The sequence below is a fragment of the Camelus dromedarius genome, chromosome 23 (assembly GCF_036321535.1).
Source record: "Camelus dromedarius isolate mCamDro1 chromosome 23, mCamDro1.pat, whole genome shotgun sequence".
In the NCBI taxonomy this organism is placed as follows: Eukaryota; Metazoa; Chordata; class Mammalia; order Artiodactyla; family Camelidae; genus Camelus; species Camelus dromedarius.
This window is the reverse complement of record NC_087458.1, coordinates 1,858,609-1,878,987: the sequence shown is the minus strand read 5'-3', so window position 1 is coordinate 1,878,987 and position 20,379 is coordinate 1,858,609. Positions and strand designations below refer to the sequence as shown.

At 48.6% G+C, this 20,379-nt stretch overlaps 1 protein-coding gene across 1 annotated transcript in view; it reads left to right on the top strand.

The window, feature by feature from the left end:
- The first annotated feature begins 3,680 nt into the window (after window positions 1–3,680).
- IRF8 (interferon regulatory factor 8) overlaps window positions 3,681–20,379 on the top strand; it is a 51,352-nt gene continuing 34,653 nt past the window's right edge. The window contains exon 1 of the mRNA XM_031436613.2: window positions 3,681–3,811. Coding sequence (XP_031292473.1) covers window positions 3,690–3,811 — 122 coding nt within the window. The 5' untranslated portion in view covers window positions 3,681–3,689. The remainder of the gene's footprint in view (window positions 3,812–20,379) is intronic.

Below are 20,379 nucleotides of genomic sequence, written 5' to 3'. Positions count from 1 at the left end.
GAACTGGCCAGGCTGCTGTGTGGTGGAAAAAAAGTGGGGGTGGTGGTCAGTGTTGGGGGGGCAGGCTTGAGTAGAAGAGGCATGAAGGAACTTTCTGGGTTGAAGGGAGCATCTCTGTCTTGACAGAGGTTTGGGCTGCACAGCCATACACGTTTGTCAAAATGCAGCAAATATGTAAGTAAAATGTATGCATTTCATTATTGGTAAATCTTCCATGAGAAGAAAAAATGGTAAAGAAATGTTAACAACATGATATTAAGGCTATTAAGTCACTTAATGTCTCTAGGTTTTAGTTTCCTCATCTGTAAAATGAGTCAATAGAACCTCCATCACAGGAACGGCTGGGAGGAAATAGTGCACAGAAAGGTTTGGCAGTTTCAGTAAAATGCTCCACTTCCGTTTGCTCAGCACCCAAAACAGCGCTCGCCATGCAACCAGAACCTAACAGCATTCAGCCGAGCGCTTTGTGCCCTGGGTCCTTGCAGGTCCCCCGCACCCCCTCACTCCAGGGGCGCGATCCTGGCTGACAGCAGCCCCACGGCCACTTCGGCCCTTGTCCTTGCCTTTTGCCCTCAGCCAAGCATCTTCAGTGTCTTCCTTTCCACAGACTGTTTCTTCCAAAGAAGTGACATAATACCAGAAAAGGGTGCTTGAGCTGGAGTTAAAAAAAAAAAAAAAAAAAAAAAAAACTGGGCTCAGAGCTGTGAAAACTTCAGCCAAGTATCTGACGGATAAATAGCAGCCATCACGTCTCACAACTGAGTAACAGCAGTGGTCACAGTCATGGCACCAGGATGCGGCGTGTAGCAGGTGCCCGCGAGGCTGCCCTGCAGGCCCCGCCTTACCCTCTGGGCCCCCGAGCCTGAGAAGGTACACAGCCAGGCTCAAAGCTGGTCCGCCCGACCCTGGCGCAGGTGCCCTTAACCTCTTGCCTTACAGCGTCCCGGGACTTGGGCGCCGCTTCTGCCCCGTCAGTTATAAGAGGATGAAAGACGGCAGTCCTGCGCACCAGGCTGTGTGGAGGAAGGAAAGAGCGGTTGACTGAGTCCAGCTCTGTGACATTCTGGAAAAGACAAAACTGTGCAGATGGTAGAAAGATGCGTGGTTGCCAGGGGCTGGGTGGTAGGGATGAACAGGTGGGGCGCAGAGGACATGGGGGGCAGGGGAACTAGTCTGTACGGTACTTTAACGATGGATACTTGTCCTTAGGGATTTGTCCAAACCCATAGGATGTGCAACACCAAAAATGAACCGTGTGGTAGCCTCCAGACGCCGGGTGGTGATGTGTGGGCATCAGCTCTAACAGACAAACCACGCCGGTGGGGATGCTGATAGCGAGGGAGGGTGGGGACAGGTGGGGGGACATGGGGAAATCCCTGTACCTTCCTCTCACATTTGCTGTGAACCTACAACTGCTCTAAAAAACGCAGTCTTAAAAAAATCTAAGTGACACAGTCTAATCGTAGAAGTACTAGAAATACAAATTAAAAGCCACCCACAGCTCCACCAGCCAGAGGCCATCGCCAGAGGTCATCGCTGTGTCAAATTTTGCTGAGTGGCCGCTCAGAACTTTCGGATGCGTACGTGCAGCCGTATTAACATATTAATATTTACTTTAAACAAAGACAGAACGTGATGCAGCCTCGGCGTGGGAACTTCCCTTTCCTCTCAATCCTGTATGGTGGCCTCTGGGTGGTGACTGCCCCTAACTCACTGAGCTAGCCTCCCCTCCCTGGCATTTATGTTGTGCTTGCTGTTTACTCTCCTTTCCGTTTTATTCTTTGCTCCAGCATTTTGCTTTATCTTGTACTGATCTTTTTATATTCCCCCCACACCCCACTCCCCAGGTTTTCTCATCTGCACGTCTGGAGGATGTACACTGCTTTCCTATTATTTTAGTAGGCACCCTTAGCTTCCCCCTTTTATTGTGTTATGTTTTACAGAAAAGTACATGAAATATAAAAGTGTCCCTGACATGTTCCTAGGATGCATGCCCCCCACCAAGCCCTCCTCCTCGGAGCAGACACTGTCCTGGTGTCCGGTGACACTGTCCTGGTGTCCTGGTGACACTGTCCTCAGGGCCCAACTTGGCTTCCACTTCCACTGCCTGTGTCCCTAAATGTTCTGTTTTCATTGATTTCCAGCTTGGTATCAATGGAACCATATCGTGTGCATTCAGGGGGTGGGGTGGGACTGGCTCCTTTCACTCAATACTTCATTGGAGATTCATCTATGTTGTATGTAACCCTAGGCCATTCATCTTCATCGCTGTATTTTATTCCTTTGCATGAATATACCACAATTATTTTGTCCATTCTAATGTTGGTAGAAAACTTCCCCCAGGCTTTGGAAATTACCACACAAATACACACACACACACATACACGCACACACGCACACACACGTATGTATGTGTATATATACTTTTTTTTTTACATGTATTCAGTGTTTGCATCTCTATTGGGTGTGTACTAGATGTAGAATTGTGGATCATAGAGTATAAATAATTGAAGCTCATTGTGGTTTTAATTTGTGTTTATCTGATTATTAATGAGGTTGAGCATGCTTTCACATGTTTGTTGGCCTTCTGCATTTCTTGTGAAAAGTGTCCAAGTTTTTTCAGTTATGGTGTCTGTCATTTTCTTGTTAATTTGTAGGAGATCCTTATACATTCTGGATAAGAACGATTTGTTTAGTACATGTGTCATAAATATCTTCTCTCTGTGAATTGCCTTTCACCTTTCTAATGGCATCTTTTGATTAATAGAATTATTGAATTTTAGTAGAGATGAATTTATCAATCTTTCCTTATATGTCTAATGTCTTATTTCCATCTTAAGGAAAGCTTTCCTACCCCAAGCTCATTAAGAGAGACTTCTACATTAATTCTAAAGACTTTGTAGTGTTTCTTTCACATGTAAGGCCTGTAATTCACATAGAATTTTGTATATGGTGTGAGGTAGGGGTCCAACTTCATTTTTTCCCCCTTACAGATGCCCGGTTCTCTCAGCAGCCTTAATGAAGCAGAACACAATAGAATAGTATCTTCACAGAGATGAACAAAAATAACTGTCCAGCTAGAATCTCAACCTGGCTAAATCACCACTCAAGAGTGATTGTGAAACAAAGAGCTTTCAGTTGAAGACTAAGAAGGTTTACCACTAATGACCTGTACTGAAGGACTGTTCAAGGGCTGGATGCAGAGTGGAGTAACTGAACACAAGTGGAAGATCTACCCACAGCTCAGCTTGACTCAGTAGAAACGCTGTTCATTCCATGTTTTGAAGTCATTAGAAGTGTTCAGATAGAACCCAACTAGCCAGGCCATGAACATAGCCAGTGGTGAGGACTGGGGTTCGGTCTGATCCACCCTCAGTGTCATTTTCATCCCTAGGCTGGGCAGAAGGTTGCTGGCTTAGGTGCAGAACCCTCGCTGAAGCGAGGTTTTCTTTGCCTTCACAAGTGAAGGAAACCAAGGGGAATCTGCTTGTTCATGTCCTCTCCAAGTGGAAGGGAGAAGTTTTTTACAAGAAATAACTTTTTCAGCAAATCCAGTATAGTTTTTTTTTTTTGACCCCTCATTTTTTTCCCTGCAGTTGTGACATGTCTACATGAAATTGGCCACAGGAAGGAAGCCTCGTTCAAGAAGTTATTTTCTGAACATCCCTCTACACCCGAGATTTCACAACATGCATGCATTTAGGTGGGGAGATGGAGCCCTCGTGCCCTCGCTGGCAGCTGCAGTTTGGGAGTCAGAGGTGATCAGGGAGCTCTCACAGCTTCTGTGGATCCCCTTGCACGGACAGGGAAGGTAAGAATCGAGGGGGTAATTCAACATTGCCTTTAGAGAAAGAGACTTTCAGAGCAGAGGATCCAAGCAGTTCTGGAAATAAGCCTGAAGTGAGAGGTCAGCTCAGTGAGACTCTCCAAGGGGGAAGTTAAGAGTTTAGAGAAGGACTAGGAAAAATAGACTGACCCACAGGGAGGTCCCAGTGACCCGGGATGGCTGCTCTCTTTTTGGTTGTTTGTTTGAATTCACATAATTATTTTTGAAAATCCTGTCAAACGCTGATTTCTTTTCCATTGACACCACCCCCTCCCCATAACTGGTCAGTGCTAATTGTGCAAGTTTGGCTAGATGTCTGTTGAGCTAACAGTAGGCAGATCCTAGCGCAACACTTGGGGAACACTGTTCTCACGGAAGCGATAAATCCTTTTCCTAGAGCAGTGGTTATCAAACCCGTGGGTGCCTTAGAATCACCTGGGGGCTTCTGTGAGGACTGCTGCTCTCAAAAGTACCCTTTCACTTAAGATGGGGAGCCTGTGGTCATTGGTTTATGGCCTGAGGCACATGCAGCCACCACTGGCATCTCGGAGAGTGACTGACTTCAATATTTGCTCTGGTCTGTATACTCAAGGGAGGGCTACCCTCCAGTTTCCCCATCAGGCTGGCCCCTGTGAACTGGGTAGACTTTGCATCCAGTCCTGCTGCACTTACAGGCACTAATCATTCAAGTTACAGGCGTGACCGATATCTCCTGACTTCTGGTCCTTCCCCTCCCATCATCATGGGCGTCTCCACGCACAGCCGTGTTGGGGTATGGATGCATCTTATAACTGCCATCTTCAGTGCCTGCCAGGCCCTGGCTGCTTCACGTATCCCATTTCAGCTCCATGACAGCCCTTTGAGGTGGACACTTCTCTCTGCAGTTTGGAAAGGTAGTCACAGGCTCAGGGTGGTCCAAGGGGCTCTGGGCGAGGGCGCGTGTGGACTGCACCCTCAGTGGCCAAGCTCACTTTGCTCGGCGCCGCATCCTGTGCTTCTGTGAGGGCAGCTGCAGTGGCCTTGCCGTCCTCTTTGCCAGCGTCTTTGGAATGGGGGGGGGGACTCCAGCCACGAGGAGGCACTGCTCACTCCTGGGCGCTGCTCTTTGACTTGGCATCTTTACCACTGCTTTAGTTATTAATGTAGTTTCAGACAGTTAGGGTCCTAGTGATAATCAAATTGAGACTCAGGTTTTCAACGAGGAAGCAGATGCACAGAGAGGAATAAATGGACTGGGGTGATGTATCCAGTCAGTGTTGCTGTGTAACAAATCACAAATCACTCAGTGGCTTCACACAGCAATGACTTCTTATTCCTCATGGTTCTGTGGGTGGACTGGGCTGTTGTTTAGTTGGTGTCACCTGGGTCATTCACATGGCAGCAGCCAGCTGAGAAGCTTTTCGTCCTGGGCATCTGCAAGTGATGGTGAGTGTTCTGAGAGGGCAAAAGCAGGGGCTGCCACGCCTTGGAGGTCGCAGGTCATTTCTGCTCTGTGCTGTGGTCAGAGCATGTCACGAGGCCCTCACAGAGCAAGGAGTGGGGAAATAGTCTCCACTGTTGACGGGGGAGCAGCAAAGCCACGTGACCAAGGGGGAGTGCACAGGACGCACAGTCTATGGCGGGGTGGGGGGTGGCGATCGTTATGGCAACAGTTTACCTAGATGGTGTGGCCAGTTCCTGGCAGAGGCAGAACTTGAGCCCAGGACCCCTGATTTTGTTCTTTGCTCTGACAGCGAGCTGCTCAAACATCCCAGGACTTTCTAGAATCCCACGGGTTCCTCAGGAGTCTCCCTGCTCACCGACAGGCTTCTGGCTCTGACGAGCGAAACTGTATTGCATATTTGAAAGTTGCTAAGAGAGTCCTTGAAAGTCTTCATCCCAATGGAAAAATGTTTGTCATTAGATATGGGGCCGGATGTTAACTAGACACCGTGGCGATCATTTCACAAAGCACACAAACACCGAACCATCATGTTGTTTCCCTGAAACTACTATCGCGCGGCGCGTCTAGTCCACCTAGGTCGAAAAAACCGCGCAAACTTCTTTTCCTACAGTTCTTGAGCCAGAAGTCCGACACGGCTCTCACGGGGCCAGCTCAGGTGTGGGCAGGGCTGGCTCCTTCCTCAGGCTCCGGGGAGGACAGTCTCCTGGCCTTCTCCACCTTCCAGAGGCGCCCACAGTCCTCGGCTTGTGGACTCTTCAAAAGTCTTAACAGCTTCAGATTTCTCTTTCTTGCCCTCTCTGACTGTGTCTGTCGTCACATCTCTTTCTCTGACTCACCCTCTCGCACTCCTCTTGTAAGGACCATTGTGATGCCGTTGGACTTGCCCGGATAAGGCAGGGTAATCTCCCCATTTCAAGGGCCTTCTGTCTCTCCCCGCCCCCCTCCCTCCTTGCTTCTTCCCTCCACTGGACCTGCACAATTTGTAATCCTGTCTGTGTCTCCCCCACCGTTTTAGAAACTGTCTTGTTCAAGCTGTATTCCTGGGACCTAGAAATGTTGGCTGGATTACCCTTGAATTGAAAATTTCCTCCTTTGATCCACTCCCGTCCACTGGCAGGCCATGCGTTTTTCCAATGAGAGAGGAAGACGTCCATGCGCCGTTCCCGCCCCGGGGCTTTCCGGCCAGTGCTGGGGCCGTGCGCGCGGGTAAGCATCGCGGCCTCCCCACGTGGCCTCGCGCTGTGGGCAGTGCCAGGCCCGGGGAGTTGGGTGCTGGGGAAGCAAGCCCTCCTTGAAGACCCTGACTACAGGTGGACCTCGGCTCCCATCCCTTGTCTTCTGGTCACTTCTGTCTTCTCAGTGAAGTGGGAACAAGATCAGGGCAGTGCTGGAGGCTTGAGGAGAGAGAAGGCAGGAGGCGGCTCCCAGGAGAAGGACCAGGATGGAGCAGTGGGCCTGGGCACCAGGCAGCAGGAGGGCTGAGGGCTGGATGAGGAGGGAGGTGGGCCAGCATGCGCGTGCCCTCCTCGGCTGGGTTCTGCACTGGGCACAGGCGTGGGGAAAGCTAGGTGTTTGCCGAGGAGGTAACACTGAGCGGGAACCGGTTCCCCTTCCTTTCCGGCGGAGCAGGTGGGACCTCCCACTGTGGACGGAGGGCAGGTCTGGAGGTGGGAGTGGTGCTCGTGGACACCCAGAACACGCTTCTCAGAAGCAGGTAAACTGCAGTGGGTTTTCCCTCAAAGCTGTCCTTACCTTTGAGCTCATGAGCACGTGGCAGGAGGTGAGCACAGGTGAGGGGTGAGCATGAACAGCGAGGGCCCTAAGGCCGCTGTCCCGGACCTGCTGCCCCCACTGGGGACTGTTGTCCGAACAGAGGACTCACCTGGAAGGCAAAGTTCAATCATCACCATCATTTTCAAGCTTATGGCATGAGCGTCCACCACGTGCCCAGCAGATGGGGGCCATGAAAGTATAAATCCTGAGGGGAGTGACATTCTGGCTGTAACAGATCAGCTGAGACCAGAACACAGTCATGCATGGCACTTAACAAGCTCAGAACTTATTTCTCATCCATACCTGGGGACTGTGGCCCAGGCTGGTTTGAATTTGCCCCTGAAGACAGGCAGTGGGAAAAAACCAGGGGCTGGAGGGTTGACGACCAAGTTTCTGCCTGTGCAGCGGGCGCTCCTGACAGGTATATTCTCAGTGCCTTTTATGGGCCACGTCTGGGACTCAGGCAGCCCCAGGGACTCCCCCGGTTTCCCGCTGTGACAGGTCCCGCTGATGGGATGTGGTGCCCGATAATTCAGTTTCCTTTCTTATCAGATTCTTTTGAATCCCGTTACTCTGACACTTAAAGATGGGTCAGGAAAAGCCCTCCCTTGGAACTTCTGGTGCCATGGGCATCTGCCCTTCAGACTGCCCAGAGGGCCTGGGCACTGACAGACAGAGCTCGGGCTCCCTCAGGCCGGGAGGCCCCAGCTGGGGAGAGGGAGCGTGGGTGACGCCCAGCAGGCAGGTCTTGGCCACTCCCTGCTGACTGCCACTCGCCCGGGGAAAACAGCACTCAGTCGTTTTAGAAGCCACCGTCCTCTCCACTGACCCTGTGCTGGGTCACGGACCCTTGGGCAGTGTCAAGGGGGTGAGTTTGGTTTTGGGGCAGATTTGAAGGTTGGGGAGCAGAGGCAGGAGGGAGTGGAGGGGAAGAGATTTGAAAGATTCTGAAGCAAAAGGAAGAAATATAACTCAGTGGTTCTCAACCCCCCAGGGGACACTGGGCAGTGTCTGGAGACATTTGCGGTTGTCACAACCAGGGGAGGGGGTGCTACTGGCATCTGGTGGGTGGAGGCCAGGGGTGCTCTCCATACCTGCAGTGCCCGGGACAGCCCCGGCACGAACGGTGACCCAGCCCCGACTTGACTCAAGGGACCAGCTGAGGCTGGAGGGCGAGGAGCCTGAGTGTCTCCACCGGAGTCCCGCAGGGAAACTCATTTGACTGGGAACTCCTCTGACGGAGAAAGCTCCAGTTTTTCTCTTGAGCTGCAACTAGTGTGTGTGATGCGGCCTCTGGCCAATTGTGGAAATGGAAGAGCTTATGTTCCGGCTCTGGGGTCTGATTCTGGTCTTTTCCCTACAAAGCATCCTTTCTGATTTCCCCGATCCAAACAGGAGAGGGTGTCACTAGCCATTGGCTCCTTGATACAGATATCCACCCCACCATGCCACCCCCTTTAGATAGTCGCCGTGGAACTGTTCCTCTAATGGGCTGGTTTTAGGAGGTCCTAGGTACCCGGGTGCGGCAGATGGCGCTACTGGTGACGGCTCCCTGGGGACTGCTCCCCCCAGCCGAGCCTTCCTGAGTGTGTTCCCCACTAATTTGGCTCTCGCCTCCGAGGATGGCACCTTGCTGACCGGGACCTGTCCTGTGAGGGCTCAGCCCCGAACAGCCTGCCTTGGGGGTGGAGCACAGCGGGGCTGGCCGGCCTCCCTGCCTTGTCTGACTCATGCCTTTCCAGGTGGATCTGAGGGCCTGGCTGCTAAGTGGTGAGGAACAGTGGGGGCAGAAGTGATCAGTAAGGGGAGAGTGGGGTCTCGGCATTCAAGGGGGCACATGGGTGAGGACCTGCTGGGTGTGTGTTTTGTGGGGAAGAGCAGAGAAGCCCTGGCTGTCCCCGGTGAGGTGATGGCAGTGCAGTGACAGCAGCGTCAGCTCCTGGTGGGCCGGGTGATGGGGCCACTATTTCTGAGGCTGTGACTACTTCCCGGGAGCTGAGGGCTGAGCTGTGCGCCTGGCGGCGACACGTCCTTCTCCCACCCAGGTGTGTCATCTCGGGATGGGTCCACAGAGGACCTGTCTCTCTTCAAGACCTCCCCTGGTGTAAATGTTAGCCAAGTGTCACCGGCCACTGAAGGATGAGGGTAAGGGTGAGCACGGTCAGGTGACCGAGGCGCCAGGTCCGGGATGTCCACCGGGGAACACAGCTTGGAAAGTACACACCGACATGGCAGCTGAGAACCAAAACCCCTCTGAGCGTGTGGTCAAACCCCTCTAGAAAAAAGAAACCAAGAGTCTCGGGCCATGTGCCCAGACTGTCGCGTGTTCGGGCCGGGGCCTGGGGTGGGGGAGGCATCAAGAAAACTCCGGAAATTCTGTACAATGTTTTGCTTTCAGTCACCTAAATTTAGAGGAATCCTCTGGCAAAATGAAACTGAAATCTCCCTTCCCCGCTCTAGTCCCCTGGGGACTGCAGTAAGTGGACTTGCTCCTGATCACAGAGTGGGTGCTCCCGGGGGTTCGGCCGTGTCACCGTGTAATTTATATACAATTACAACCCACCAGTTTTAAGCCTACAATTTGATGAGTTTTGACAAAGGTGTACCGTCCTGTAGCCACTGCAATTACCAGACAAAACGTGCCCATGGTCCCCCGAAGCGCCCTCACCTCTTTATCACTAACTCTTGCCTCCTCCCCCTGCTCCCTGGCAGCCACTGATCTGTGTTCTCTCACTGTGGTTTGGTCTTTTTATATAATTGCACAGACATGGAATCTTACAATAGGTAGTCTTAATGTTCGGCTTTTTAAGCTTGACGTAATGCTTTCATAAGTCACCCACACAGTTGTGTGTATCGGCAGTTTGTCCTTTTAGCTGAATGCTGTTCCACGGCCTGGAGACACCCAGTTTGTGGATCCATTCGCCAGCTGATAGACGTTTGGGCTGTTTCCCGCTTTTGGAGTCTCAAGTAAGGCTGCCATACACCTTTGTTTACAGATATTAACGGGAGCGTATGCTTTCTGTTTGTGTGGTTAATACCTATGGGTGGAACTGCTGGATCAGATGGTAGCTTTACATCTAACTTTTCAGGGAACCAACCACCGAACTCTTTTCTAAGGGTGCTGTGCCATTTTGTGCTCCTACCGGCAGTGCCAGAGGGGGCCCGTTGCTCCGCATCCTTGCCAGCGTTTGGCGGGAGTGTTTGCGTTTTAACTCTCCTAATGGCCGCGTGGGGGCGTCACTCTGTAGTCTTCATGTGTGTTTCCCAGGCGGCCAGCGATGTTTTCATGTGCTTATTTGCCATTTGTTTATCTTCTTTGATGAAATGTCTGTTCAGAGTGTTCGACCACTTAAAAGAACTGGGTTGTTTGTTTTGTTATTGCACCGCGAGTTCTTTGTTTTCTAGATACAAGTCCTTGCTCAGATATGCGTTTTGCAACTCTTTTGGTGGCTCGCCTTTTCATTTCCTGAGCAGCGTCACTTAAGAGCAAAACTGAAAAAAATTTTGATGAAGTCCAATTTGTCAAGGATTTCTTTGATAGTTTGCACTTTTTCATGTCCTATTTAAGAAATCTTTGCCTAACCCAAGGTCACTAGCTTTTCCCTTATGTTTTCTTCTAGTAGGTTTATAGTTGGAGCTCTTACATTTACGTCTTAGACTTACTTTGAGTTCATTTTTGTATATGATATGAGTCATGGTTCTTTTTTTCCTCCCTGTATAGATGCCTAGTTTCAGCTGTTGGGACTGCCATTAATTGAAAAGATGATTCTCTCTTAAATTGCTTTGGCACCTTTCTAGAAAATTGGCCACGTGTCAGTGGATCTGTTTCTAGACTCTACTTTGTTCTGATTTTACTACAAAAAGTAAGATAAAAGCACAGTGCCTCTCATGAAAACACATTCATACTGTATCCAGTAATGTTTTTATCTAGGACGCCAATTAGAGTATTTCTATTCCCTCTGAAAAATACAGTCCATTTTTGTGCAGGTTCGTAGTGTGCTTTGGTCAAAAGCATTAATGGTTGGGCACAATTTAAATACCGTAACTCATGAAAACAAATGGTCAAAATGGTCTAATGACTTCTTTTTTAAACGAAGTATAGTCGATTTAAAATGTTGTGTTAGTTTCTCGTGTACAGCATAGTGATTCAGTCATACATACATACATTCCTATTCTTTTTCATTTTCTTCTGGGTAATGATAACTTACCACAGTTATTACAAGGTACTGAATACAGTTCTCTGTGCTATACTGGAGGACATTGTTGTTTGTCTGTATTATATGTAGTAGTTTGCTAATGACTTTTGAGAAGGAGATATTAACTAATCTGAAACACACACCCTGCCCCGACTTCTGCATTTCTTTATCTTGCACGACACCCAGGCCGATGAGCATCCAAGAAGACCTCTGCCTCCAGCCTAGGAAAATGGGAGCTGGTCTCCGTGTGAATGCACCTGAGTGACATTTCCCGGCTTCCGGGGCTACTTGAATTTTCTTTGGTTAGTCCAATGTCAGGCGTGAGACTACCTAGGTGAACTTACGTTCCTTTGCTCAGTGATTAATACAAAAGTTCATTAGTTGGACATGATCGCGTGTTACACAACTCGTGCCAGACGCGCACCACACAGGGTGTGGTGGGGGGAGGGGAGAGGGAAAAAAGCACTTACATTCTTGCCACCACAAACCCTATTTTTGTGCTGGCATTTATGTATCACGTGCACAGAAAAACAGGTAGTCTGATGTTGTATTCTGCTTTCATTTATGACATGTCTCATCACATGCAGTGTTCTCTGGGGCTCCTTACTCTTGTGTTTCAAAGACTAGTAGGAAAAACACCTGTGTCTCTTGGGGAGTTGATGCCTTAATTTTGTAATAGTCACTTAAAAAACCAGCTACCATTATAGTAGTGTCATTTATTCATAAAGGAAAGGATATTTTAGCTCCAAATTATGAAGACCCCCTCAGACAGGCAGCAGTATCCGAGACCTGTCGTTCAGACCCATGGAAGGGACGCAGGGCCAGAATCAGGCAGGCTCGGGGTGCCAAGGGTACGAGAGAGGGGATTCCTGCCAGGGCTGGCGAGGAAGAGGATGGCCAGTGCAGCTGCGTGGTCGGCAGGGTCGGCTGGTGGGGCAGCTGGGGCACCCAGGAGGACTCTTCCCCACCCTATCCCTGTCAGCGACTGGCTGGGGGACCGGGGACAAATAGACTCCCAAACCGAACTTCTAGGGGCACCTCCAGCCCTAAAGTCACATATCTGTTTCTTTGGCAAAACAGGGCAGCTGGGCTGAGGGCTGGGCCATCAGAGCAAGAGGACAGAGAAGCAGTTCCAGGTTATTCCACATCATGAGATCACCTGCTCTTTGTGTTGGAAAGGACCGGGGGGGTGACCTAACACAACTTCCCCCTGGCAGGAATCCCCTCTCTTGTACCCTTGGCACCCCGAGCCTGCCTGATTCTGGCCCTGCGTCCCTTCCATGGGTCTGAACGACAGGTCTCGGATACTGCTGCCTGTCTGAGGGGCTCTTCATAATTTGGAGCTAAAATATCCTTTCCTTTATGAAAATAAAATGTGGAGTTGCTTCATGTTGTTTTCGAAGTGTTAGTCATCGCAGTTAAAAAGGGATGTCAGACTTGCAAATGGTGGGAAAGGACAGTCACGACTTGTGGGTGATGTAAGTAAGCATGTGTGCCATCTACTAATTAATAATGGATATTGATCCTCGCAGGGAGGGCACTGCGGAGGCCAGTCATAATGAAGCTCTCAGAAGCCTGCGTTTCCTTTTAAACAAAGGTCATCTAGAAACGGTCACGGGAAAACGAGTTCATTCACAATAACAAAATGTGTGGAAAGCAGGAGAATTTTCACAAGAACAGGTAGGATCCCAAGTGAAAAAAGTCAAAGGGCGTAAAAGATGACTTGGGTGTTCTTGGATAGAAAGACCTACTATTGAAAATAGAACAGCTCTTCATAAATTTCCTATAATTCAGTCCAGTTCCAAGCAAATTATTCATGAGCTTAAAAAAAATAGTTATTCTAAACGTATCTATAATAAAGCGCACAGAGAAGGATGGCCAGTAAGTGTGTGTGTCTGTGTTTCTAGCTTCTATAAAATTTATTTTAAAGTTTACATACAATCAGTCTCACTTTTTTTGAGGTCCAGGTCTTTACATTCTGACAACTGCATGGGGTTCTGTAGCTATGACCGCACCAGGATTCAGTTCCACCCCCTCCCCCAACCCCTCATCCAGGGCAGCCGTGGACCTCTTCTCTCCCCGTCTCATTTTGCCATTTCAAGAACGTTGTGTAGATGCAGTTGCACAGAATGTCATCATGGGTCTGGTTTCTTTCATGTCATGTATTTGAGGTTCATCCATGTGGTGTGTGATCCATAGTTTATTCCCCATTTTTTCCCTCTTTGGCTGAGCAGTATTCTGTTGAATGGAAACACATCACATGCTATATCATTGCATGGAAACAAACATACCACAGTGTCTTTATCTCGTCATCCACTGAAGCACATCTGGGTTTCTGATTTTTAGCAATTAGGAGCAAAGCTGCTGTGAGTTTTGTGTACAGATTTTTGGGAAGATGTGTTTTCAGCTCTGCAGGGTGAGGGTGCATTTTTGCTTGCCTTAGAGCTGAACTTGGGGAAAAGCGTTCAGTTTTTGACATTAGGTATAGTGTTAGCTGTAGGTTTTTTGTAGATGTCCTTTATCACGTTAGAGAAATTCCTTTATATTCTTAATGTGCTGAGAGTTTTTTCTTTACTGTCATGAATGGATGTGAGATTTAGTCAGATGCACTTTCTGCATCTACCCAGGTAATGATGTGGTTTTTATTTTTTAATCTGCTAAGACAGTGGGTTACGTTGATTTTCTCACATTGCTCCAACAGAGCCTTCCAGGGAAAGCTCTCCTTGGTGTTGACTGGTTTTCTTACGACTGGCTATGGTTCCGCGACACTCTGAGGAGGACTCTGCACTGTATCCGTGAGGGATGTTGGTCTGCGATTTTCCTTCCTTGTGCATTTCTCTGGTTTGGCAATCAGGGTAACGCTGGCTGCGCAGAATGGCTTGGACATGGTTCCCTCCTCTTCTATTTTCTGGAAAAGACTGTGTAGGATTTGTATTGTTCTTTTATTAACTGTTTGTTGAAGGGCTTGGGATTTCTTTCTTGGAGGGCGTTTTAAAACTTCAAACTCAGTTTCTTTAGACCTAGGACTGTTTAGATTATCTGCTCGTTCTGAGTGAGTTTTTGTAGCCTGTGTACTTGAAGGAATTGATCAGTTTCATCCAAGTTGTCAAATTTGTTACAGAGTTGCCTATAGTGTCACTTTGTTCTTTTAATATCTCTGAGATCTGTATGATGTCCCTTATCTTGGTAGTTTTTGTCTTTCTTTTTTTCCTGGTCAGTCTGGCTAGAGGTTTATCAATTTTCCTGATCTTTTCAAAGAACCACTGTTGGGTATATTGATATTATCTATTTTGTTTTTAATTTAATTCATACTTATTTGTGTATTTATTTTCTCTTTTATTTTGCTTTGGTTTAATTTGCTCTTCTTGTTTTCTCTTTTCTTAAGGTAAAGTCTCCGATTATTTATTTGAAAACCATCTTCTTTTTTAATAAAAGCATCTGATGTCTCTAAACTTCCCTCTAAGCACTGTTTTACTGGCATCTCACGAATTTTGTTAAGTTGTATTTTCATTTTTATTCCATTCAAAATATTTTATAATTTCCCTTATGACTTCCTTTTTGACCAGGGATTACTGAGATGTATGTTTAAATCCAAAATGTTCAGGGAGGGGTTCTGAGCATCTTTTTGTCATTAACTTGTAGTTTAATTCTGCTATGGTCAGAGAAGATACTTCATATGATTTCAATTGTTTTCAATTTTTTAAGGTTCGTTACGTGACTGAGGACATGGTCCATCTTGATGAGAGTCCATGTGCACTCACGACCGCGTTCTGTCATTGGATGCAGTGGTCCCTATATGCTGACTTGGTGGAGTGGTCCCTATGTGCTCACTGGGTCAAAGCTGGTTGCTGATGTTGTTCAGGTCGTCTGTATCCCTGGTGACTTTCTGTCTACTTGTTTTATCAATTACTGAGAGAGTGTTTACTTCTCCCAGTATCATTTTAGAATTTGGCTGTTTCTCCTTTCACGGCTATTATGTATTTATTCATGTGTTTTGATTCTATGTTGTTAGGTGCATACACATTTAGGATTGTTACGTCTTCCGGATGAATTTTTTATCATCATATATTATTCCTATTTAACTTTGGTAATTTTCTTTGTTCTGAAGTTATGTATATATCCCTTAACACGGAATGATCACTGCAATGGTTTGTTGAGTGAAAAAAGAGCAAACATAATGGTTTTATTTATGTAAATCTAATCTATCATCCCTCCGGCAATCAGTCAGTCATTTATCTACCCTTCTAATCTATTTAGCCAATCTACCTATCTCCATCCGTTAGAAGAGCAAGGGACTTGGAAAAATGTTAACCAAATGTTGATGGTGGTTATATTGAGTGGTTTAATTTTGGGGAATTTTAATTTTTTTCCTTATGTTTTCCTACAGTGTGGAAATTTCCTACAAGTATCTTTTATCTTTATAGAAACTAAAACCAGTTTTAATAGGGGGCTACCCCGAGTTTAGTCAACAGTGCCGAGCAGGAAAACAAAGGTATCAGTACGTGGAAGCAAGCAACTTACGGAGTTACATGGGAATCCATCTTTATACTCGCTCTCAACTCCTCAAAAATTTTACTGTATTTTTACTACATTTTTAAATACATTTTTACATCCAAAATATATATATTTCCATTTTTTTTTTCTGCACAAGTTCAAGGAAATAGCAATCTCACTTTTCCCCCATCCTGCCTTCCCTGGTCAACTGCCGAGTCAACGTTTCAGAGTTGGAAAGTTTTCACTGTTGTAAGGTTACTAGTTCTCATCCAAAGAGTACATCTAATCCATTTTTTCCTATTGCTGAAAGTGTTAAAAATTTTTTTTATACATAACGTAAAACGTACCACTTATCCACGTTTGAGTGTACAGCTCAGGGGCACTAAGCACATTCACACGGTTGTGCAGCCCTCACCACCATCTGCTTCCAGAACTTCTCCATCTTCCCAAACTGAAGCTCTCTGTGTTGAACACGAGTGCCCCTTTCTGCCCACCCAGCCCCGCTTGACCCCATTCCACTTTCGCTCTCCGTGGATCTGCCTGCTGTCGACACCTCATGCAAGTTAAACCGTGCAGTGTTTGTCCTCCTGTGTCTGGCTTCTTTCATTGGGCTTCATGTCCTTACCGTTCATCTGTGCTGGAGCAGGTGTCAGAATTTCCTTTCTTTTTTTAAGGCTGAATAATAGTTGTACGGACAGACCACATTTGTTGATCCGTTCTCTGTTGATGGACATTTGGGTTGAATCTGCCTTTTGGTGATTACAAATCATGCTGCTATGAGCATGTGTATACACATCAGATAATCAATTTTTAAAAGGCAAACACACAGGGGAGTGGCGGGGGGAGGAGCTTCTAATCCGAAGCACAGGATGGACTCAGGCGAAGGCGCCCAAAATTAGCCACGTGAGACACTGGCACGTTAAAACCCTTAATAAGAATTAAAATATGCAAAGGCTCCAAGGCAGAGCCATAACTTTTGTAAACAGAATTTCAGTTCATCTCCACTGTGAGAAGTATCATAAGCTGCTTGTTGAGCTCCTGGGACTTGAGGGGACCATCTGTCCCTCCTGACCCACAGTTACCCCTGTCGGGTCGTGTGATGCAGAAGGAAGCACACCCTCCCGGGTCACGCTCAGCCTATCCTGGGATGTGCAGGAAGGAGCCTAGATCCTTGCTGGAGCCACGGTCCAGGTCAGCGAGGTCAGCATCTTCGGAGCAAGATTTTTTGAGAAGTAACAAAGAGTGTCACATGTCATGACCAAAACCAAGTAGAGAATGGATTTCAAAACATAACCCTGGAGATCCCCCTACCAACACCATTCCTCCACCCCCGAGAACAATCCCAGGAGGTCTTCTGGGAGGCGGTGTGCTTGGCAGATCTCTGCAACCTTGACGAGAGGCGTGGCGATTATAATAATAGCTTTTCTCAGGGAGGAATTTGGAACTCAGCATCCTTGACACCATGAACACTGAGTTGTAAATGGATTGAACTGGCTAAGAGGGCTTGCAAATTGAACATAAATTGAAATGGGATACTAAAAGAATGTAATGTATGTATGACAAGTGTCTTGGGACTAGTAGACAAGGAAAACGGATGAATGGTGAGTGAGCGCGAGGGACTGGGCCACATCCTTAAATCACCAGGCTCTGAAATAACCTGTTTCTCCTGGTGTCGAGGAGGACGCCTGCCCCCCGCCTCCTTGAGCACTGGGCTCCAGGGCACACGGAGGGACTGCCTTCTGCAGTTTTTCTGCATCTTCCTAGAGCACAGGCCGCCACTGCCCTTTCTGCTCTCAGACTGTGTCCCTATGGGATGGAGCGGCTGCCCGTGCCCCTGACGGGCAGGCTGCCCTGCAGCTGCGACCCGGGTGATGGGAAGGATAGTGGGTAGAACTTGCAGAAAGGTAAGAGCACATCTTACTTCTTTGTTAGTAATTCAAATGCTAGGGCTTATGCAAGGCATTTACAAAAATGGACCGTGCCGTATGGGTCGTAACCTTTCCTTTCTTGTAGCATGTCCTTAGCATGGAGAAGGGGACCAGGAACCCCCCGTTTCCCTAATGACTGCTGTATCGCTCGCTTCAGTGGCCCAGTTCCCTGGCCAGTTCCTAGAGTATTATTTGAAGCACCACGAAGTGTCTCCCTCTACCCCAGAATACTTCCCTAAATCGACCGGGTTGTGGTTTTGTCCCCATCTATAGCCGTTTGTTTGGTTTTAGACATTCGTGGCCTCTGTCAAAAATGCAGACTTTTGTTGTTGTTTGAGAGGGTGGCCCACCAAGCAGTGGGAGAATGGGCTTTGGGCTCTGACAGCCCCGGTCCCCATCCCAGCTCTGTCTGCTCTCCCTCAGTCTCTGATGTTGAACACCTTACTTTACTCTGCAAGGTCTGTTTTCTCCTCTGAACCACAGGGTAGCACCCACCTTGCAGGGTGGCTGGGAGGGTTACACGAGGTGATACGTAGGCCAGTACTGTCCAGTTGAAACGCAATGTGACACACAAGCCTAACCTATCGTTTTCTAGACGTCACATTAAAAAACTAAAAAACAGGTGCAATCAGTTTTTATAATATAGTTCATTTGTCCCAACAGAGTCAAACATTATCAATGCAACGTGCAGGCGATTCAAGAAGTATTGATGAGACGGTTGACCTTCTTTTTTCTCTTACTGAGTCTCCAAAATCTGGTGTATTTTCCATCTCAGTTCATACCAGCCACATTTCAAGTGCTCGCTGTCGCCCTGTGGCTGGTGGCTGCCGTGCTGGATGGAGCAGGAGTGCACAGGGCCTGGCATCACCACTTCCTCCCCATGCGAATTTGCCAGCTCCGGCCGCCAGGCTGCTGGCACAGCCCTGATGGAATGTGACTTGTGCCGGTCTCCTGCTCCTGCACGCTGAGCGGTCACAAACTGAGTGGCTTTCAGCAACACCCATTTGTCGTCTTGATTCTGTACGTCAGAAGTCCGCAGGGACCTAGCTGGGTTCTCCACTCAGGGCCCCAAGGGCTGCGGCCCCGGTGCCAGCCGGTCTCCCAGGGCCGGCTGCTTCCAAGCTCACTCTGGTCGTTGGCAGGCTTTTGGTTCTTGAGACTGCGGGACTGAGCGTCCCCGTCTCCTTGTTGGATGTCATCTGGGGACCCGTCTTTGCTCCTACACCACCCACATCTCCCTCGTGCTTTCCTGGCGGCCCCTCGTGCTCTGACCCTCTGACTCCCCCTTCTGCTACCAGCTGGAGAGAACTCTCTGCTTTTGAAGGGCTCATGTGATTAGACTCACCCAGGTAGCCTCTCTTGTGATTTGCTCAAAGCCAACAGATTAGCAATTACACACACACACCTTTTTTGCCGTGTAATGCAGCATAATCAGCGTGACATCTCATCACCTCCACAGTCCCGGGGTTAAGGCGGGAAGTCATCTCACCACTAGAAGTGGACGTGGTGGGAGCACGGGGCAGGCTCACACGCCCGCCTCGTCGGATGGCACCGCCGGGGTTACGGGCTGCTCTGAGGCCATGGTGTGTGGAGGAGGGGCGGGAGGGTGCTGCGGGTGACGAGGCGCCTGTAGATCCCACACGCCACTGGGATCTGGTGCAGATTCCGGCGCCTGCTTCTGGGAGTTCGCTCTCTTTCTCTGAACTAAGCATCTTCCCAAGTGGTAGACCCAGGCCGGCTGGTGGACTGGTTCCCCACTAAGTACATGGGCCCGAGGACACTGTGATTTGATGCTAACACGTTAGGCCCTTCTGAGTTTCTGAATGCAGTGGTGATGTTTGGGACAAGATTATCTTGAATATTTCAGAAGCAAAACAGTATTTGTTGAGGGGCTGGTCATCACAATCCTTTCTTCCCTCTGGTTGTGAGAGCTGGATCCCACTGCGGGAAGAGGAATGCTGGTCCACGGCAGGAGGTGCGGACTGGCCCTGGGTGCAGCCGGGGTTTGAGCAGGTCCTGCGCTGGAGGCCAGTGGGCCTCTCGAGGAGCCAGCCGTCTCTGCCCCGTTGCTGATGTCACTGTGGTGCAGAGCTTGTGTGTCGCACAAGGAAGCTCAACAGAAGATGTGCAGCAGAACTGGTCCGTGTGCCTGTATCCCCGTGAAAAGGCGGCGTGTGGGGTTTTACTTCCCACACTGGTCGCATGGCCCTGAAGCCGGGCCTTGCATTTCAGTCAGGATGTCCTGGGGAGAGAGTGTGGGGTCACGACTGCTCTGTGGCAGAGCACACAAACGGCCAGCGGCTGTCCCTAAGGAATTCTGATACACAGGTTGCTCAATTGGCAGGATTCCTGAGGTGTCTTCTGTTACCAGATAGGGACCAGCACCAGGGAGTTCTCTGGTGAGAGCCACAGCAGTGTCTCCCAGCTCTTCACCTGGGGCCCTTGGGGCCCATGGAGATAAGTGTACTTCCGTACAACTGGGTTTTATTTTTGGCAGTCCTGTACATTTCATCACATGCATTTCAGAAATGTCGTCCTCGACAAGGGGCCTCGCCGGATTGCCGTGGAATCCATACGAATTTCCTGTGGTGGCTGTAACCAATTGCCAAAAACTGGGTAGCTTAAAACAACAGAAATGTGTTCTCTCACAGCTCTGTCTCAGGCTGCAAGTCTGAAATCAAGGTGCTGGTGGGCTCTGAAGGAGAATTTATTCCATGC